This window comes from Botrytis byssoidea, assembly GCF_014898295.1.
Source record: "Botrytis byssoidea strain MUCL 94 chromosome Unknown BBYS_015, whole genome shotgun sequence".
In the NCBI taxonomy this organism is placed as follows: Eukaryota; Fungi; Ascomycota; class Leotiomycetes; order Helotiales; family Sclerotiniaceae; genus Botrytis; species Botrytis byssoidea.
The window spans coordinates 930,209-948,686 of NW_024065856.1; the positions used below are offsets into that span (position 1 = coordinate 930,209).

At 42.4% G+C, this 18,478-nt stretch overlaps 4 protein-coding genes across 4 annotated transcripts; 1 reads left to right on the top strand and 3 right to left on the bottom strand.

Moving 5' to 3' along the window:
• Nucleotides 1–3,839: 3,839 nt before the first annotated feature.
• On the bottom strand, nucleotides 3,840–6,453 carry EAE97_007758 (uncharacterized protein). Its single transcript, XM_038878272.1, has 3 exons — nucleotides 6,392–6,453; nucleotides 5,800–6,345; nucleotides 3,840–5,730 (listed from the first exon to the last, which is right to left on the bottom strand). Exons 2-3 carry the CDS (start codon nucleotides 6,098–6,100, stop codon nucleotides 4,160–4,162), a joined length of 1,872 nt encoding a protein of 623 aa, XP_038731110.1. The 5' UTR covers nucleotides 6,101–6,345; nucleotides 6,392–6,453; the 3' UTR covers nucleotides 3,840–4,159.
• A 2,178-nt stretch (nucleotides 6,454–8,631) lies between these two features.
• On the bottom strand, nucleotides 8,632–13,399 carry EAE97_007759 (uncharacterized protein; the record flags this gene model as incomplete). Its single annotated transcript, XM_038878273.1, has 8 exons — nucleotides 8,632–9,827; nucleotides 9,878–10,035; nucleotides 10,084–10,903; nucleotides 11,042–11,722; nucleotides 11,775–11,892; nucleotides 11,943–12,187; nucleotides 12,238–13,138; nucleotides 13,190–13,399. The coding sequence occupies 8 exons, from the start codon at nucleotides 13,397–13,399 to the stop codon at nucleotides 8,632–8,634; spliced, it is 4,329 nt and encodes a 1,442-aa protein (XP_038731111.1).
• A 305-nt stretch (nucleotides 13,400–13,704) lies between these two features.
• EAE97_007760 (uncharacterized protein) lies at nucleotides 13,705–15,519 on the top strand. Its single transcript, XM_038878274.1, has 2 exons — nucleotides 13,705–14,381; nucleotides 14,430–15,519. The coding sequence occupies exons 1-2, from the start codon at nucleotides 14,227–14,229 to the stop codon at nucleotides 15,268–15,270; spliced, it is 996 nt and encodes a 331-aa protein (XP_038731112.1). The 5' UTR covers nucleotides 13,705–14,226; the 3' UTR covers nucleotides 15,271–15,519.
• A 231-nt stretch (nucleotides 15,520–15,750) lies between these two features.
• EAE97_007761 (uncharacterized protein) lies at nucleotides 15,751–17,800 on the bottom strand (the record flags this gene model as incomplete). Its single annotated transcript, XM_038878275.1, has 4 exons — nucleotides 15,751–16,416; nucleotides 16,463–16,612; nucleotides 16,666–17,271; nucleotides 17,333–17,800. 4 exons carry the CDS (start codon nucleotides 17,798–17,800, stop codon nucleotides 15,751–15,753), a joined length of 1,890 nt encoding a protein of 629 aa, XP_038731113.1.
• Between the last annotated feature and the right edge of the window lie 678 nt (nucleotides 17,801–18,478).

Consider the following 18,478-nt stretch of genomic DNA (forward strand, 5'->3'; position numbering starts at 1 on the left):
AAGAATACTAGTAATATATTGAAACATTAAAATTTAATAGAAAATGTTTATTCCCATCTAAATTCAATTTGAAATCAGAAATAGAATTTTATTATTTAATATAAATAGAAATAAATATTTTATAATAAATTCTAACATTTCAATATATTACTAATATTATTGACTAGCTAAATAATCGCATTTACACATTGAATATTTTAATAATATTGAATTCTATATTATGTGTATGTGTATTTAAACAGAAATCAATATGCACCACTAAACTAACCCGTGTACAGATTACGGGAAATACTATTGCCTACACTGGACGAGATTAGTCCGATGATTGAAGCGATATGATAGTGATCATAACATAGGTAATTTTGAATAGTGGCATCTGATAGAAAGCTCTTGAATCTTTGAACGATGTTAATCAAATCAACGAGCAATCATGACAAGAGCAAATACCGAATATCGGGTGACAGGAAGTATGGGAACTTCCACAGATATACAACAGACATGAGAATCCAAATTTCAAGCTGAATCATGGGTATGACCCCAAGTATATTGAAGCTAATCTTGAAGATCCGGAGATCGGGATAGAACATCACTAGGCTGCTGTCGAGTTTTCCGATTCCATTTCCATCCCTGGTTCTGGCCGCTTTGGTTTGGCTTGGGCTACATGTTGAGCACATTATCTCGCAAAAGAAGAGTTGTTTAATGTAATCAATCGTCGCATTATAACCGTTAGAAGCTATCAAATATGTACGAAAATGCCGTATTTAGGTAAGCACGAATCTCTTATCTGCCAAAAAAATGACTATGACTTGTTAGAGCTTTTGCTGCTGTGAGGCTCTCCAGGATCTTAAGATACCTTGGTCCCCCATGGCTTCCAAGGCTCCGGGTTCCATCGCGTGACTACTGTGTTGTCACAGCCTCTTCTCTGCCGAATAAGAAAGAGAATTTTTGGGTTCTAATGGTCTGAGGTCTGCTGGGAGGTCTTCTGCCCTGATTCTATAGTCCCAAATGTTACTGTTTCCTAGACAACTCCCGCTCCTAGGCACGGGCTGTAAGACCTAAGTGCTACATGCTTCACCAACTGACAATTTATTGCATGCAGCCTCATCAAAAGAACCGTCACCGCAATCACAGTACTCAGAAAAAGAGCCATAATTGTGTACGTATCAACTCTCCACTAGGGCCTTCTCAAAAGAACGATATACTATTATTAGATAAAAGCTATCATTCAGTTATTTCCAGACTCCACGCTTAGCATTTCCAGCAGCTACATTTCGCTTATATACCCCCAAGTACCATCCTAAGCCTTAGGCAAACAACACTTTGCAACATTATAGCCATCACCCTCCTGCTCTCACTTTTGAATACTGATACTACTTCAATCCATTAAATATTGAGGTCATGGAGTCCTCGAAATATCGACGGGCTCGCCAGCTGAAACGTTTTACTGGAGACTCGTCGCACAAAAATGTGTTTCCACACTAATAATATGGCTTGGCAAAATGTACTCGTGGTGTTACAGGGGGGGCTGTGATATAAATCATGTAAGGATAAATATTGACATCAAGCCCTCCTAAATGTGTAATCAATTAAACAGTAATTGACCTTTCCCTATTCTTAAGAATAGGTTTGTAGAAAGACTAGCTAGAGTGCTTTGTTTAACTGTTAGATATAGTCTTGATATCCTCGGTCCAGATGTACTTTCCATCTTTCTTCAGTTATCCCGAGAGAAACTAAATTCCAGTGCTCATCAATTACATGTTAATACAAATTCCCTCTGATGATGCCTTCAGGATTCAGATAATGAGGTGTCCAAGAAGACTTAAGGCTACAAATTTGAGATAATCGACATTCCATATAAGTACCTAGGCAGCATAGAAAACTAGTATTCGAATGGCAGTCTTATCGCATATAATATCTATAGGGATTAACAATGACTTCGTACCCGAAGGAATGATGCTAAGATGGCATTGTTTCTATAATGAAAATTTGGGCTTGTTATAAAAACCGAGAAGGCGATATAGAAGATGCGAGAATTGGAAATATGTATAATTCAACAGATACAATGAATAGAAAATTCACATTTCATGCTTTATAACCGGGCAATGACTTCAAGTTTGATCAAGCTAGTCCGGAAATTTGGGAAATAGTGATTGATACCCCAGAGCAGAAACTATTATGACAAACAACTCTCCATTCGGATACACAAAAATTCATCAAAAGACAGATTCAAAGGACTCACATAAATACAATGCTGTGTTTGCCCATCAAGAGTATATCCATCCTCCTCTCTTACCGACTCCTTCTCCTCTGCCTTGCTAAGCGGTACTGAATTCGAGTGTTGCACCTACCCAATCATCGCTTCACAATTACGGATCGATGCTACTTACTGAATGTTCCAAGGAACTCCGCTCGCTCCCATTTCGGGTTTGCTTCTAACTTGAATGCAGCTCTCTTGAGTTTATCCGGTTTAAATCAAGACAAAGTCAAGAAATCTTACTATAAAGCAGCTCCCCTCACACCCCAGCTTCACTTCTCTCCTTCTTTCTCTCTTATGAACACCATTCCAAACTATAGCTCCAGCCGGATCATCTTTTAGCTCTCTGTATCCTTGTATCTTTCACTGATTAGAGTTCATTCTAAGAGGGTTAATGTGTCGAGTCTAACCCAGCTCCTAAATAAGATACTCCCCCAACGCTCATATTCCAGGATGACATTATCTATCAAAACAAACAGTCGATCAATTCTCACGCCATCTAAATCGTCATAAACGACATCAAAATTTCGCTTCAGAGTTCCAATCATCTCGTCGCATATCTGTTATCCTATCTAAATTATATGAATCCGTTCCCCGCATTCTTGTCCCGATCATGATCCCGTCTTTCTCTTCTCTCTTTCTTGCTTCTTTATTTAATACGATGTAATCTTAAAAAGTGAGTAATTTAATGACAACATCATCATATCCTATGATCCAGATTATCTTCGCATATCTGAACAAAATTGCTAAGGGGTATCGGTATCTTAATCCATCCCATATTCCGTCGTGCTTTTGCTCGTTTTCCTCTTTCCTAAAACGTACATTTAGCAATTTTATCTGATATGACCTTAGCAACACATCAAGCAATATCATCTACTCCATTCTTTTCCATTCCGTTCTTTTCTATTTCACTGCCTGTGACGCAATCCCAAGATTCTCAAAACCGTTTTAACTTTAAGCTTAAATTTAACATCAGATTGCCCAGGCTAACGTACACTATCACACCATACTATAATGCACTATATTAGACTACCAGACTTAGACTAGACAAATCCAGAAAACCCCCCAAAACATGATCAAATTAGCCCAACCACACCATACTATCCCCATTCTTTACATCACATCACATCATATCACACCCAAAAACCAGGAAACACAGTCCAAACAAGATTTCGCACCTTAAATTGTGTATATCTCAAACTAGATACTTACTACCTATTACACTACTATTCTCTTATACATACCTATGAGCTGACTCACACCTTAGCTTGTTCTGATGTTGGGAGGTGATAGATCCTAATAGATTTGTTGAAATTATGTTGTTTGTTGTATTGAAACTCCAGCACTATAACCTTGCTACTCAATAATACATAAGCAATAGATGAATATAGTTTCCAACAATCTGAACTGTAGTCCGATGTTTAGAGACTCTAACCTATGAACAGGTTAAATCATGAAACAGAAAGGCTTGAATACTAATCCAAAAAAAAATTCAGACGTTAAACCCCTATGAGCATCAGGCTTTAATTCAAACTATTGAAAGCTCTGTTTGTAAGCGATGTTCAAGTATTCAATTTCTGGCCACAACTTCAAAACTTTTAAGGTAACATAGTGAACCACGTTACATCAAGAAGAAGACCAGATCGTTAGAAGCAATGATATATCAATTATTTTCTCTCTATACTTTTCCGCTCCATTCCAGCAACCAACATTTGATCTAACAGATGTCTGCTCCAAGCCCCAGCTCCGCCCATCCCCAACCAGTTTTTCCCATTCTCATATGTCTATCAAGCATCAAGACACCAAAATAAGACAATCATTAACATGGTAATAAAGCATGATACATAATCATATAATTACCCAATCCTAAACGCCATTGTTCCCTATCCCTTGACCTTATGGTATTTAACACATGGTCTTGTAAGCTCTCTTCCACGCAGGCCACGAAGCCTTCTCAAGGCGATCTTGTTCGATCAACGCAGGAGTGTCGAGATCTCTCTTTCCTGTATCCAAATCCATATCCATTACCTTCATGAATGGAGTTTTATACCAGAGCTTGTAAGGAATGTAAAACGCCAAGACAACTGGGGCCGCCAAATACGCGAGGAAGAAACCTTTCGCAATCTCAGTTTCGGACATTGTTGCATATCCAATTGGCCAAATAGCTGTCCAAAATTGTGCAATGAGTACTAGGCAATTAAGAAGGAATCCGATCCATGAACCAATAATTCCGACTTGGGATGTGAAGGCTAATTCATCAAGGGTGTGACCTTGTGCTTTCCATGCAGCGCGGAATCGGATGTGTGCGAGACAGATGGATCCCCATGTGAAGAGGGAGGAAAGACCGGAAAGAGAGTAAAGCCAGTTGAGAGCTGTAGCAGCAGTGCTTGGTCCACCAGCCACGACGTAGCAGAGAAGACCGATAACTGAAGCGAAGATGATCGAAAAGAGAGGACGTCCCTTGCGATCAATGTAGGCAAGAAACTTTGGGGCTTGACCTTGTTCTGCAAGAGCGGCAAGAGTACGCGAGGAACCGTAGATGGAGGAGTTTCCGACTGAAAGAACAGAGATGAGAATGACAACGTTCATGATTGAAGGAAGAACACCAATTCTAGCATTGTTGATGGCGATAACGAATGGGGAGGCCTTAGCATCAGTGGAACTTGTTCCCAAGAGTCGTCCATCTCCGTATGGTACAAGAACACTGACCAAGGTCAAGGCGACCATGTAGAAGAGACAAATACGCCAGAAAACTTGCTTAATAGCAGTTGGAAGGGTTTTACGTGGGTTGGCGGTTTCAGCTGCGGCCAAACCGACAAGCTCAGTACCAGCGAAAGAAAATGCAGCTGTGACAAATACAGAGCAAAGACCCTTGAAACCATTGTTAAAGGCGCCAGATACAATCTGAACAGGCTTTCCATCAGCGTCCTGGTTTGCCGGACTGTCATAGCCAGCATACGTGGATGGAACGGTATTGGGATACCAATAACGAGCTCCGATATATTCTCCACCTCCGACTTGTCCTCCAGTGTTGAGAACAATACCAAGAATAATAAATCCAATGACTGCAGCGACCTTGATGATTGAGAAGACGAACTCGGCCTCTCCATAACCTTTGACACCAAAGAAGTTGATCGCAACGATAACCACGAAGAAAATCGTAACCCAAGCAGCCGCATTAGTGTTAGCTGCACCAGGCCAATATTCTAAAGTAATTGATGCAGCGACAATTTCCAGAGGTAAGACGACAAGCCATTGAATAGCATAATTCCATCCCATTGCAAATCCCCAAGCAGGGTCGATGAATCGTGTAGAGTAGGCAGAGAAAGAACCAGAGACAGGGAAAACGACAGCCATTTCTCCCAATGCATGAACAGTGCAGAACAACATTATACCGATAATACCATATGCGATGATGAGCGAAGCTGGACCACCACTTGACAAAGCAGCTCCCGATGTGACGAAAAGACCAGTACCTATTGGTAGCACCATTAGCATTTGCATTCATTGTTTAAATCGCTGTTACACGAGCTGTCTTCACATACCGATGGAACCACCAATTGCAATCATCTGCAAATGACGAGGTTTCAATTCTCTAGCCAAACCAGAGTTGGCAGTAGCTTCAGCAGCAGCTCTGTGATCGAATCCTGAGACATGTGATTCGAGTCCATCGAGACCTCTTTGACTTGGCTTTGTTACGGCAGCATTAGGATCTCTCTTGAAGCTGTCGACGAATCTTGTTGACCAAGGTGCCTTTGTATCTGCCATGTATGCCTCTCGGCTACCAGTATCAGTGGTAGTGAGAGGGGGGTTACCCTTCTCGGAATTATATTTTGATTCCTCCATTATATCGAGAACCGAGAGGAAACTGTGTCGAGTACTGTTTGGTGTTGATATCCGAAGGTATCAATAATTAATTATAACAGCAAGTGCGAAAGGGAAGAAGAAATGACTGCTCGACAACTTGAGTGCCCGACTCAAATAACCTTCTCGGGGTACCGTGTATTATGGTTGGTAAAGAAAAAGGAGGAAGTGTTGCAGTACAGTGGGAAATGTAGCTTCTATATCACCTTTCTCGAGGGAACCCCAATCTAGCTGATCAGCATAGGTTATACCTAGAAGAGAAAGTATGTTTACCGGAAAGATTTCCACTTCAGATGCATCCACTTGCATTTTTCCCATAAATCCGCAATAAACCACGCAAAACCCTTCACCCCTCCCACCCGATCTCCAGATATGCCTCTTCTGTCGGACCCAGTCAAAAAATAAGCCCACCCAAGTTTCCTAGCAACCAATACTAAGATACGAGCTATCTCTCAGTTCCTTGAATTATTCAAGGATGGTGTTTTTAGCCTCTCTTGTTTCCATCGCTTCTCTAAGCTCGATCATTCTCTTGCTTCTTGACAGGTTTCCTTTGGCTGCACATTGACTGACATGGAATTTTTATGACACAATGTCATCTCTAAACACGACTAAGATCTACCTCCACATTTTGCCACGTCGAATCAGACTTGAATGATTTTCAAGGTTTGAACCTTGTAGACTTCGAAAAGATTTAATTAATGCACGACGGTAAAGGCTTGGTTGGGATTATTGTGGGTATGGAGAAGACGCCGCGTGAAATTCGGATATTAGTGCTTGTGATATTAGAGATAAGAATGGCTGGATTTAAAATAAGTTGGACCGATTGGTTGACACGAGAAATATCATGTGATTGAACCCAAAGTACATTATTTCCGTATGCAAGAGGACTCAAGGGTTGAAAGATCAAGGGTGAAAGGGATCACCAGCCTTGAAGTCGTTCGTCAGTGGTTCACACGCGTTTGATGGCTTTAAGAGGCGTTCTCCAAGGCGTTCAACGAAGCCTGTTCGAAGGACGTTACATCCGATGTTGCCGGAAAGGAAGAAGGATTTTATTGTTCGAAAACCTTCCTCGCAGATAGGAAGGCTTATATCAAACGTCATATGTGTATCATACTATTTTAAACTACGGTGTTATCAGCAGACAGAATTGAATATTCTCCATTGGTTATACTTCCTCAAAGCACTCAAGCTAATCTCGTGATCAATAGTTCGTACCGCATTCCAAGAATCCCCCTCCCTAAGCAAAATCCAACGGGCCAAGATTCATCTCGGCCTTCAATCCAGACTTCTTGGAAGACCGACTACCAATGAATTTCCCCAGAAAGTCCACTTTTCATGACTACACTAACCACTTGAGAACTACTAGTATCTTGGACCCAGAAAAACTAATTCCTGATAAGCTCTTGGTCTCTTAGGCATCATCAAAAGCAGCCACCCTCTCTCCAACCCGCCATTATCTATCAGTGGAGCTTCTTCGTCTCTTCCCCAACTCAAACCTCGTATCCACTTAACGGGCAAACACTGATAACAGACTGGATCAACAATGCTCCCCACGCAGAATTCGGCGAGACCGACCTACATTATTATGCCTATCTAATCTATCAAACTTTATCGAAACAGCAGGGCCCTCATTGATATCAGATATCAGCCCGCACAGGTATTTAAAGAAACAATTTTGTAAATACCAAACCTCATCGCCTAACAATCCTAACAATCAACAATCGCATTTGCATGGATATGAAACGACGTTGAGATTTGACACGACGCGTATTCTGTACCTCATTTTACAGTTGAAGAATTTTTTGAAATCTTTCAATGAGAATCAAATAATGAGGCTTTACAACTTCATTGAAATCAAACCAAATTAATTAATGCTTTCCAGATTAAAAGGAGATGCTCTTTATCTTTATCAAAGCCTCGAAAATCGAGCCCCCTTCATTTCTCGCTTCTGATTGGCACTCAGACTTGTTTATCGGTGTTCTAATCTCTCTTTAATTTTACAACTACAATACACTAAATTAATTGGATAACATGACGATTGCGGATCCCTAATACCATCTCATAAATGATCAGGCTATCGGTGTTCTTGTAATTCACATATGTACTCCGTACAGTTTCATATACAACTTCAATGATAAGACACCGACGATGATCATGATATTGACAATTCGGTGACGAATCCAGCGGATGATTTCCTCTGCATACGCCTCAGCCGTCATCTTCAGAGTTCATCTTATAGAGCTGTTCCTGTCGTGTGTATACAAGTCATAAGTAATTTAATGTACAAAGTATAATTACTTTCTAAATTACGCCTTATCCGAAGCCTCCCGAAACAACTGATAACGATTTCCGAGTATGGACGTTCCATCGGGTGGAGGTGACGTATCTAACTGTTTGAAATCCCACATCGGGAAATCTTACCTATTCGCCTTCCTAACTAATCTCTAACTATCGTATCTCTAGCGGCTATAGACCCGGTCGACTAAAGTCATGAAATCGCTCCCTCTTCCAAATTATGAATCATACAATTCCCTAAACGCGCCCTTCCTCTCCATTAACTCCCCAAATCGTCCACTCTCTATCACCTCTCCCTTACCCAACAACACTATGCGGTCAAAATCCGCAATTGTATCCAACCGATGCGCAACAGCCAGAATCGTGCACCCCTCAAAGACCTCCCTAATAACCCTCTGCATCAATTTATCCGTTTCGCTATCCACACTGCTCGTTGCTTCGTCCAATACGATAATTCTTCCTCCTCTTAAAATGGCTCTAGCTAAACAAAACAATTGCCGTTGACCGTGTGAAAAGAATTCGGTATCGAGTTGCGCGTCTAATCCCCCTTTAGACGAAATAAGAGACCAGAGGTGTACTTTTTCTAGCGCAGAGATTATTTGAAGGTCAGTGTGAACATTATACGGATCAGCATTTGTGCGGATAGTACTGCGTAGGAAAAAGGGATCCTGAGTAACAGCATTCAACCGCGCCCGTACCGTTTGTCGAGGGATTGTGCTAATGTCTATACCATCAATAAGAATTGAACTTCCAGGATGAAGTTCCAACATGCGAAAGAGCGCTGCGATGAGAGAACTTTTACCACTTCCACTTCTACCACAGATTCCGATTTTCTCTCCAGGTTTTATAGAAAGGTTGAGATCATGGATTACCAGGACGGACGTTGAGGTGTAGGACGCTTTTACATTTCTGAATTCGATGGCTCCGAATGCTGGCCAATTTTCTGGCACAGATTCGACTTCGGATGGTAAGTTCTCGCTTACAGTTGTTGCTGCGAAACTTTTGAGGCGAGAGACTGCCCCAACGGCTGTCTCCATAAGGGTCCATTCCTTGATAATTAGAGTAAGTGATTGGTTGAAAGTCATAACGTTCAACAGAGCAAGACCAACATAGCCCGGACTAATATCGGTGCGAAGCTTGACAATGAGCACCATGAGAATTACTGCAAGGACTGTAACGAGAAGATCGAGAACAAGACCTAGCCAGCGTTGAATACAGAATAGGAGGTAATAGGGCTTCTGAGATGTGTCTAAAAATGCAAGATTTTGTTCGCGAAACTTTTCGGTCCAACCGAAAGCTCGGATGGTAGTTAGGCCACTAAGGGTTTCGATAAAATGGGAGTACAACGGGGATTTTGCTTCGAGGTCTAAGAGACGCATTTGCCGAGATGTCCTGAGATAGAATTTTTGCAGCACTGTTTCCTGGTCAGCAATTATTAATACAAGAAAAGGTGTGTTGACTTGCCCCATACTGTTAGGCCGATGACCGGAATAGTTGCGGCGAAATACCCCGCAGATAGAGACATTAAGATAGCTCCCATTGATGCTTGCACGATGGACAATGAGAGATCAACCAACGCATAGGGAAGGTCTCCATCAATTATAGACATGTCTTGACTGAATCTGAGTCTGAAGTTAGCAAGATTCCGATAATACAACCCAAGTACATACCTATTCGTAGTCGTCCCAGTATCTGTGGCGGTGAAGAAAGAAAGAGGCGCTCCCATCACGGAATCCAACAATCTCTGGTGAAGGACTTTTGCACTTTTCGGCATCATATATAACATCAAATGGGAAATGCCTGCCACGAATCCAATCAGGGCAATAGCAGATAGCATTCCATATATTCCAAGCCAGTATGGATTTGCTTTATTACCTTCAACAGCGACAGCTCGAGTCCAGTAAGTCAAAGCAATTTCCGGTAATTTCGATGCTGCTCCAAATATTAAGACAAGAAGAAAAAAGATTCCGGTCGGTACCCATCCGATGGAGGCAAAATAATATTGGTATACTGAAGCATCACCAGTTTGTCGATTCAGATCTGCCACTTCATTTATGAGATCATCATTTTCGACAGTTGCGAATGGACTTTGTTTCTGGGTCGTCTCCTTTGTGTCAAGTTCTTCGGAGTCATAGTCCTCTGATTTATGCCGAGTCTCCAGATTCTCTACATAGCCACCACTAGTCTTCAAATGATCAAAGGTACCCTGTTCGATGATCTGGCTTGATTGATCCAATGCGATGATGTAATCTGAATATGCTAATCTGTGAACGGCATGAGTAACTAGAATAATAGTCGTTCCCATTTCTTGGAAAAGTCCTTGTTTTCCGAAAAGTCTTTTGAAAACTTGCTCTTCCGTTTCTGGGTCAAGCCCAGAAAATACGTCGTCAAGAATGATGAACTCGTTTTTGGCGTAAACGGCTCTTGCAAGTGCAAGTCGTTGTTTTTGACCGCCGCTTAGTGAGATACCTCCACTTCCTACACGAGTAGCTATGACATTGTCAGTGAATTCGAATTTCCAAGTCTTTACCAAACAGTGGAAAAGAAATATGAGACCGCACTACTCTAGGACAAGTACAAGCAAACATGCAAAAGAGATTGGAATGATATTAACCAAGACGAGCTTACCACTTCCATTAGGCAAAACTGCGATGTCATGTTCCAAAGCACAAGCTCGAACAACCTGATTATACCAAGGCGAGTCAAAGATTGATGGACCTAAGATGTTGTCTTGGATGGTCCCATTCTGAATCCATGGACTTTGTTCAACATACGCCGTTCTAGCGGTCTTGGCATAGATGAAGCCCTTTGACGATGGAGTTTCACCAAGTAATCCTTTGAGTAGAGTACTCTTTCCGCAACCTACCGGACCAATGATGAAAAGCGATTGAGAGCATGGTAGGGTAAAGCTGAAGTCATTTATCACAGGAAGAGCGTCCTGACTCCAAGCAAAGCTAGCATTCTGGGCAACGATCATTGCTGAAGGATCTACCACAGTTGACATATCTTTCAACTCGATACCTTGGCCCGAATCGCTGGTAGCGTCTGATGATCGAGATCCTATCAATGGCAAGCGATGGTCTTTTCGTGCATCCGACAACATGAAAGTTTGAATTCTTTCAAAACAAGCAACAGCAGAATTAATTTGAGGTATCGTCCTCACCAGTGTATTCATTGGATCTGCCAAGAGGGCAATGAGAGATAACGATGTGTACGCTGTCGAGGTACTTAAAGTACGACCGGTAACATTAGCTGAAATCACAAATACTGTGAATGTGACTAGCGGCGCTATGATAGCAGTGCTATTTGCTAGACCACAAGTTAGATGGATATTTCAGGCGAATGACGTAAAACACTATACCTAAGAAAACACGACCACACAAAAGCCTTCTGAATAATTGAGAAAGGTGTACTTCTTTCACACGAAGAGATTGAACCATGGTAGTGAGCGAGTCTGTAAATCCTAACATTTTTACGGCCTGCGTAGGCTTTTAGTAAGTTATGCACGAAGAGTAGTAAGAGAGCTGACCTTCATAGACCCTAACATAGAAGTTGTTATATCAATGCGCGTTTGGATACCTCTGATCCAAATCTTTTGTGCGTTACCCATCCAATTTGCCATAAGAAGAATGCCTGCTGTGCACAACAAAGCAATGGAAAAGGGAGCCAAGAAAGGCAAACCAAGTTGTCGATAAAGCAAATACATTGCGATTCCTAGTTCTATAGGAACAGCCCAAAGTTCGTGTATATTTGTGAATCCTTCACAAATTGCGCCTGTAGAAGAAAGTAAGCAACGCTTATAACATCGGAAGAAGATCTCATACTTGTGTCATTTGCCATCAATGTGACGGCAACTGATTCATCAAGAGCAGTAATACTCAAATCAACGGTTTTTGCATATATCAAGCTTACTAATGAACCGCGTACAGCCGTGTTAAAACGATATGCCATGTGGTAATAGGCTCCATTGAAGACAGCCAAACCTAGGAAGACAAGACCAAATGCTCCAGTCAAACTCCATCCTATGCTATCAGGCTGGCTTTCGTCGTTCGCGAAACCAACGGTTCTTTCTAGTAAGAAAGGTTGTGCATATTTGAAACCAGTCGTGCAAAGTCGTGGTACAATCCCAAGAGCAAATGCTCCGCGTGTGGCTTTCAAGGTTGACCAAAGCAATGAATAAGATCCTGTTTTAATGCTTGCATCCCAGGTGCTCCTTGCTCGGGAGTACAAGTAATGTGAGCTCATTTCCTCACAAATGGGATACAAGTCTTCGTTTTTAATGACCCGTTGAAAACCCGTGGTCATGAGGGTATTCAACCACCAAAAGAAGCTGCGACTATAAATACCACTAGTATTCTCTGGTGATGTGTTTCGATATCTGTCAAGGAGAATGTGGCGCTTTTCCACCGCTTCAACGATGATGACCATAATTTTGACGCCGAGAGCACTAGTGAAGGCCGCAGCAGTTGGATTATTTGCATGAACTAACCAAAGTGACCTTGCCCTCGCTATATCGAAAGGCAACGTGAGCAAAAGCCATACATTGATAAGAGCAGATGGCCTGACAGAGTGAAGATGCTCAATATGCGATAAAGCAAACAAGCCGAGGGCATCTACAAGTAGAAGAGCTGCAGCAGGTATTGTTGCACGTGTCTTCAATGTTGACGTGGTGGCATTCATAACTAAATAAGCCGTTTGCATGATTGTGAAAACTCCTAAGAACAGCTATGGTAACATTAGTTTCCATTTTATCTCGCTTGAATAATCAGACCATACCAATTTATTGCTATGCAAAAAGCTAGAATTAACTTTTCGAGGTTGATCACGCAGCATCCATATTCGAACCGGGAGTAAGAGAAGTAAGATGACTGATGGTACAATTGAGAGAACTACATCTTCGAATAGTGGAGTAAAGTCAAATCCCACAGACTTGGCCGGACCGAAGTCATTGATAGAGATATCAAAACTGGAAGTGTTACTTGACATGATTTCCAGTTCGTGATTGATACTTCAAAGCATAAAATCGAGGTCAATAGAAAGAGAGATACATATATAAACGACTGCTTATCGAGGACCCTTGCAGATGGAAAGCTAGCATATGGTATCCATGCCATGATGTGTCATCAGCCATGATCGGAGTTGAACACCGAATTGGGAGAACAGTAAGTAAGCTCTATTCCGACTCCGTGATTTAAAGTCATCTCGACATGAAGATTCACTATGACAGCAGACAAACTTCTGACGTAATTCCGACAAACATTGTTGCCTAGGAAGAATCAATGTAGAAATATGCACGCCAAGATAATGGATATGTATCATTATTCTCCTATTCGATCTCGCAAAACCGAGCATCACATCGTCGTCACTAAACGCGTGTTGACCGCTAAAAGCCGCGCAAACACATCGAGAGCCTCAGTGTTTCAAGGGTGGTGTACATCCGAAGGAACAGGCTTGACAGACGACGTGTACCAGGCAAGTATTAGATTGACTTTTGAATGTAATGAAATGGAGAACCCCGATAATCGCACATAGTTAAACAGCAACGTTTGTGAGAGAACCAGAACAATGCATTGCCTCATGTCGCCATCAAAAATCAAGAAGACGCCGCTCCACATGGGAAAGAAGACGAAGCTTAGTGTTGCACCGCCTGAACTTCGGGAATTCAAATAGTAAGGTTAAGCTTAGCTAGGTACCCCGCCATTCACCCCCACACCTCACGATAACTGTATCATATCAGCAACAACATCATCATCATTCTAGAACCTCACAACAAACATACCCAAGAAGCTACCATCACAACCAGCCAGAACAATATGGGTAGTACTCGAGAAGCCAGCCACGCCGGCTTGTGGTATACATCGAATCCGAGCAAGCTATCCTCGGAACTCGATAACTGGCTATCCCAAGTCCCCTCCACCATTTCCGACACAAAACTACCCGTTCCAGGTGCTCGAGTCATCATTGCACCGTTAGCTATCCCCATGTTCCCTCGTCAAAACTCTCTAACAAATTAAAGCCACGCAGGATATTCCTATTCCGGACCCGCCGCCGCCTGGGCCTACGCAACCCTCGATCTCTCCGCCGCAAAACGAATCTTCCTCCTTGGGCCCTCTCACGCTTGGTACCTCACTGAATGTGCACTATCCAAACACTCGAAATATGCCACTCCCTTAGGGGATCTAGCAATCGACACCGCTCTCGTGCAAGAACTATCCGCCACCGGGGAATTCAAGAAAATGTCGACCGACCAAGATGAAACCGAGCACTCTCTAGAAATGCATCTCCCCTACATCTACAAACTTCTCTCTCTCAACTTCCCCTCCCCCTCATCCTTCCCCCCGCTAATACCCATCCTCGTCGGCAACACCAACCCCACCACCGAGCGAAAATTCGGCTCCCTTCTCGCCCCCTACCTCTCCGACCCCTCCAACATCTTCATCATCTCCTCCGATTTCTGCCACTGGGGTCCCCGCTTCCAATACACATACTATCTCCCCGCGAGTCCATCTTCCGAAGCCCGTGATAAATCTGGCGGGTACTCGCTTTCGCGCCGGGACAAAGCACCGACGCAACCACCAATTCATGAGAGCATAGGACGCCTAGATCAATTATCCATGGATGCCATTTCCGGGGGCGTGCATCAAGAATTTCTAGATAATCTGGAAGAGACCGGGAATACGGTTTGTGGGAGACATCCGATTGGAGTGATAATGGCTGCGATTGAAAAAGTGAAGGGGGACAAGAATTTGGATGAGGAAAAGGGCAAATTCAAATTCGTGAGGTACGAACGGAGTAATGAAGTTACGAGGGTGGATGATGGTTCGGTAAGCTATGCTAGTGCGTATGCTGTGCTGTAAATGCTGGATTGCATTCTAGATTCCATGGTGAGCGATGATTTGATGATTCGATGATTTCCTGGTGCTAAGATGGGTCAAATGGTCGGCGCATTATATTTGGGAATGGAGTTTCTTGGAGGTTTGCATTCTGAGATTTTTCTAAATCAATTTGTAACGCATAACAACAAACTTTTTCTTTAGAACATTTCTTTGACACAAGAATAGATAAATCGATTAATCTCTAGCTCAAGTCCACAAGTGAGAAATATTAAAATGTGTTTCAACGGATGTGCATTCTATCTAGGTTATTGATTTTCTAGGACGGACTGACTTCTAATACTATCTTTTCACCTTTTGGGGGAGGTCTCTTCTTTTCTGATTATCCTTTCCCCTTTCTCCCCCCCTTTCCCTTATCGATGTAATTTTCCCTCAATCTATACACGCTCCTTATCTAAGGCAATCAATCCCATACATCCCACCTCTCTCCTTCCCAACTATTTTCTAAAGTTCTAATTTCCTCCCCCAAACCAACATTTCCCTAAACCCTCTCGTCAAACTCCTCGCCAACCTTGCCAAACCAATCCAGACCCTATCACCCTTCTGATAAAGCTGATCAAGTTCCATAACTTCTTTCTCCTCCATTGCCCAAACATTTTTCCCCTTAACCCACGTCCCCAACACATTCAAGCTTCTCAATCCCTCCACCTCTTGACCTTCCATCCCCATCACATCCCTATCGACCACAATCCAATCTGCCCACTTTCCAATCTCAATGGCCCCCATTTTATTTTCCAATTTCCAACCCCAAGCCGCGTTGCGCGTAAAACCATGAATTGCCTGTTCAATACTAAGACTTTCTTCCGGATACCAACCTTCTTTTCCAGAGGGTGAAGTCCCAGTTTTAGGATTGAGACGAGTTACTGCGGCATAGATACCATGAAAAGGATTCGGCGGTTCGACTGGAAAATCAGAACCAAGGACTGGCCCAGGATATGTTGATGTGTTGTTATGAGCAGGAGGGAAGAACGATCGCATACGATAAGCGAAATCGGAAAGTCGTTCCTCTCCGAGACGGGATGATGCATAGGCCATGTCAGATGTAGCGTGTGTTGGCTGAATGCTGGGAAGAATTCCCATATTTTCAATGCGTATCTGGTCGTCAGGATGCTGGGAAGTGTGTTAGAAAAGCATCAACTTTTGATATGGAACGTACTATAATTTGAGCATGCTCAATCCTTAACCTCTTTTCTTGGTTGCAACCATGGCAATCAGATCCCAAGACCGCTTCAAATGCATTTATAGCAGCTCTATTAGCTCGATCGCCGATAGCATGAATATTGATTTGGTAGTCCCATTCGAAGAACTCGAAGAATCAGTTAGTCTTATTGACAAAAGAAAAGGGAAGTAGCAAAATACCTTCTTAACAACTTCCGTTAATTCAGTCTCGTTGATCAACATCATTCCACTAGTCTCAGGTTTATCTGAATATGGTTCCAACAATGCCGCACCCCAGGAGCCTAAAGCTCCATCCGCAAAGAGTTTGATTCCTCCAAACAATAGCATATCACCTCCACCAGATCCATCTCTTATCACTTTCACCGTTCGCAACTCTTGATGACAAAAAGTATTTCTCTCATCACACTCAGCCATCACACGAATTCTAACCGTCAATTCATCTCTCCTAGCCAATTCTTGCAATATTTTCACATCTTCCATACGCATACCAGCGTCGCTCATAGCCGTAATACCTACTTTATTCAACTCCTCCATTGCGGTTTTAAGCCAGCGTACTTTTTGAGACGCGCCTGGCTTGGGTGCGAGAGGATAGATGTAGTTATCCATTGCATTATCGCAAAAGACCCCAGGTCCAGGATTCGTGATAATTTCGCCACCCGGAGGCGATTCAGGTAGAGGATCAGGAAGAAGGGAGAGGACCTTTTCTGAAGTCCACACACAATGTATATCAACCCTATCGAGCATGATATACAAATCCTTCAGCTCTGGGTCTTCAGCAAGTTGTTTCTAGAAATTTCATCAGCCAGACTTCTTTACCAAATAGAAAAACAGAAAGATGGATTCATACAGCTGTCGGCATCACGCCTCCAAAATGAGCTTGATCCCATCCCACCCCCCTAATCCATTTCTCCCTGCCTCCATAACCTTCTCCTTCGTGTCTTCCCAACCACTCTTTAATCCTGCTCTTCACATCATCCACACTTTCCGCCTCATACAAGCTCACACTCTCGAGCATTTCTCCATACTGCAAAATATGCCCATGCGATTCAATAATCCCAGGCAACACATATCCATTCAACCAAACAATTTTTTCGCCTTCTTCTGCGCTTGGTACTCTTTCAAGAATTTCCGTTATCACATCGATTCTAACGCGGAAACATCTCGGATTGGGAGTATCAGAAGAAAGACTAGTGATGGTATATGGTTCGCGGACGCAGTAGAGGGTTGAAGAGGTCCATGTATCGTAGAGAGAATGCAAATTGGCGGTTATAAAGAGTATGAGATATCCTACAAAGAAGAAAGCGAGAGGATGCATTATATTCTATTTCTATCCTACTTGACAGAATAGGAGACTGACAGTGGGAGGGTAGAAGTAAGGGTGGTTTTATATCACCGTCCATGCATGCGTTTTATTCTGAAAGAGATAAGGAATGTTTCATTCGACGTTGTGTGATGAAGGTACGTATTATGTTGTACTACATTGAATTCAATTGGATCGGATTGGGCTACAACAATTGATTCCAGATTGTCGTTTTTCGCTCTTTCCTATATGGATTAAGTACAAGTATGCGACCAAAGAAGAAGTTGCAGATTCAAAGGTAAGCTAGCATGTGATTATCTTCAACCAGACGGTAAGAGAATAAATCATTTCTTAATTTCCAACCTCGCGATAAATTTTGTCAATCACCTCATCACTACGCTATTTCCTTCCGTGGAGTAACATTTCTGAAAAATATGATACACCAAAATGAGGTTTACAGAGTTGAATTGTGAACAGAAAACTCCCGGTGAGGCTTCAATTCCTGGTCGGTCAGTCCAACGTCGAGAAAAAAATTATATTTCCTCAAGTATTTACACCAATTTGAAAGTTCAGTCACCAAAGAATCACATATGAAATCTACGATATCTTTGATTATAATCTATGCAACGCCATAAAGTCATCGCCATGTCCAATGACTTTTATCTGCAACGAACTACCCAAAACGCCGAGCTA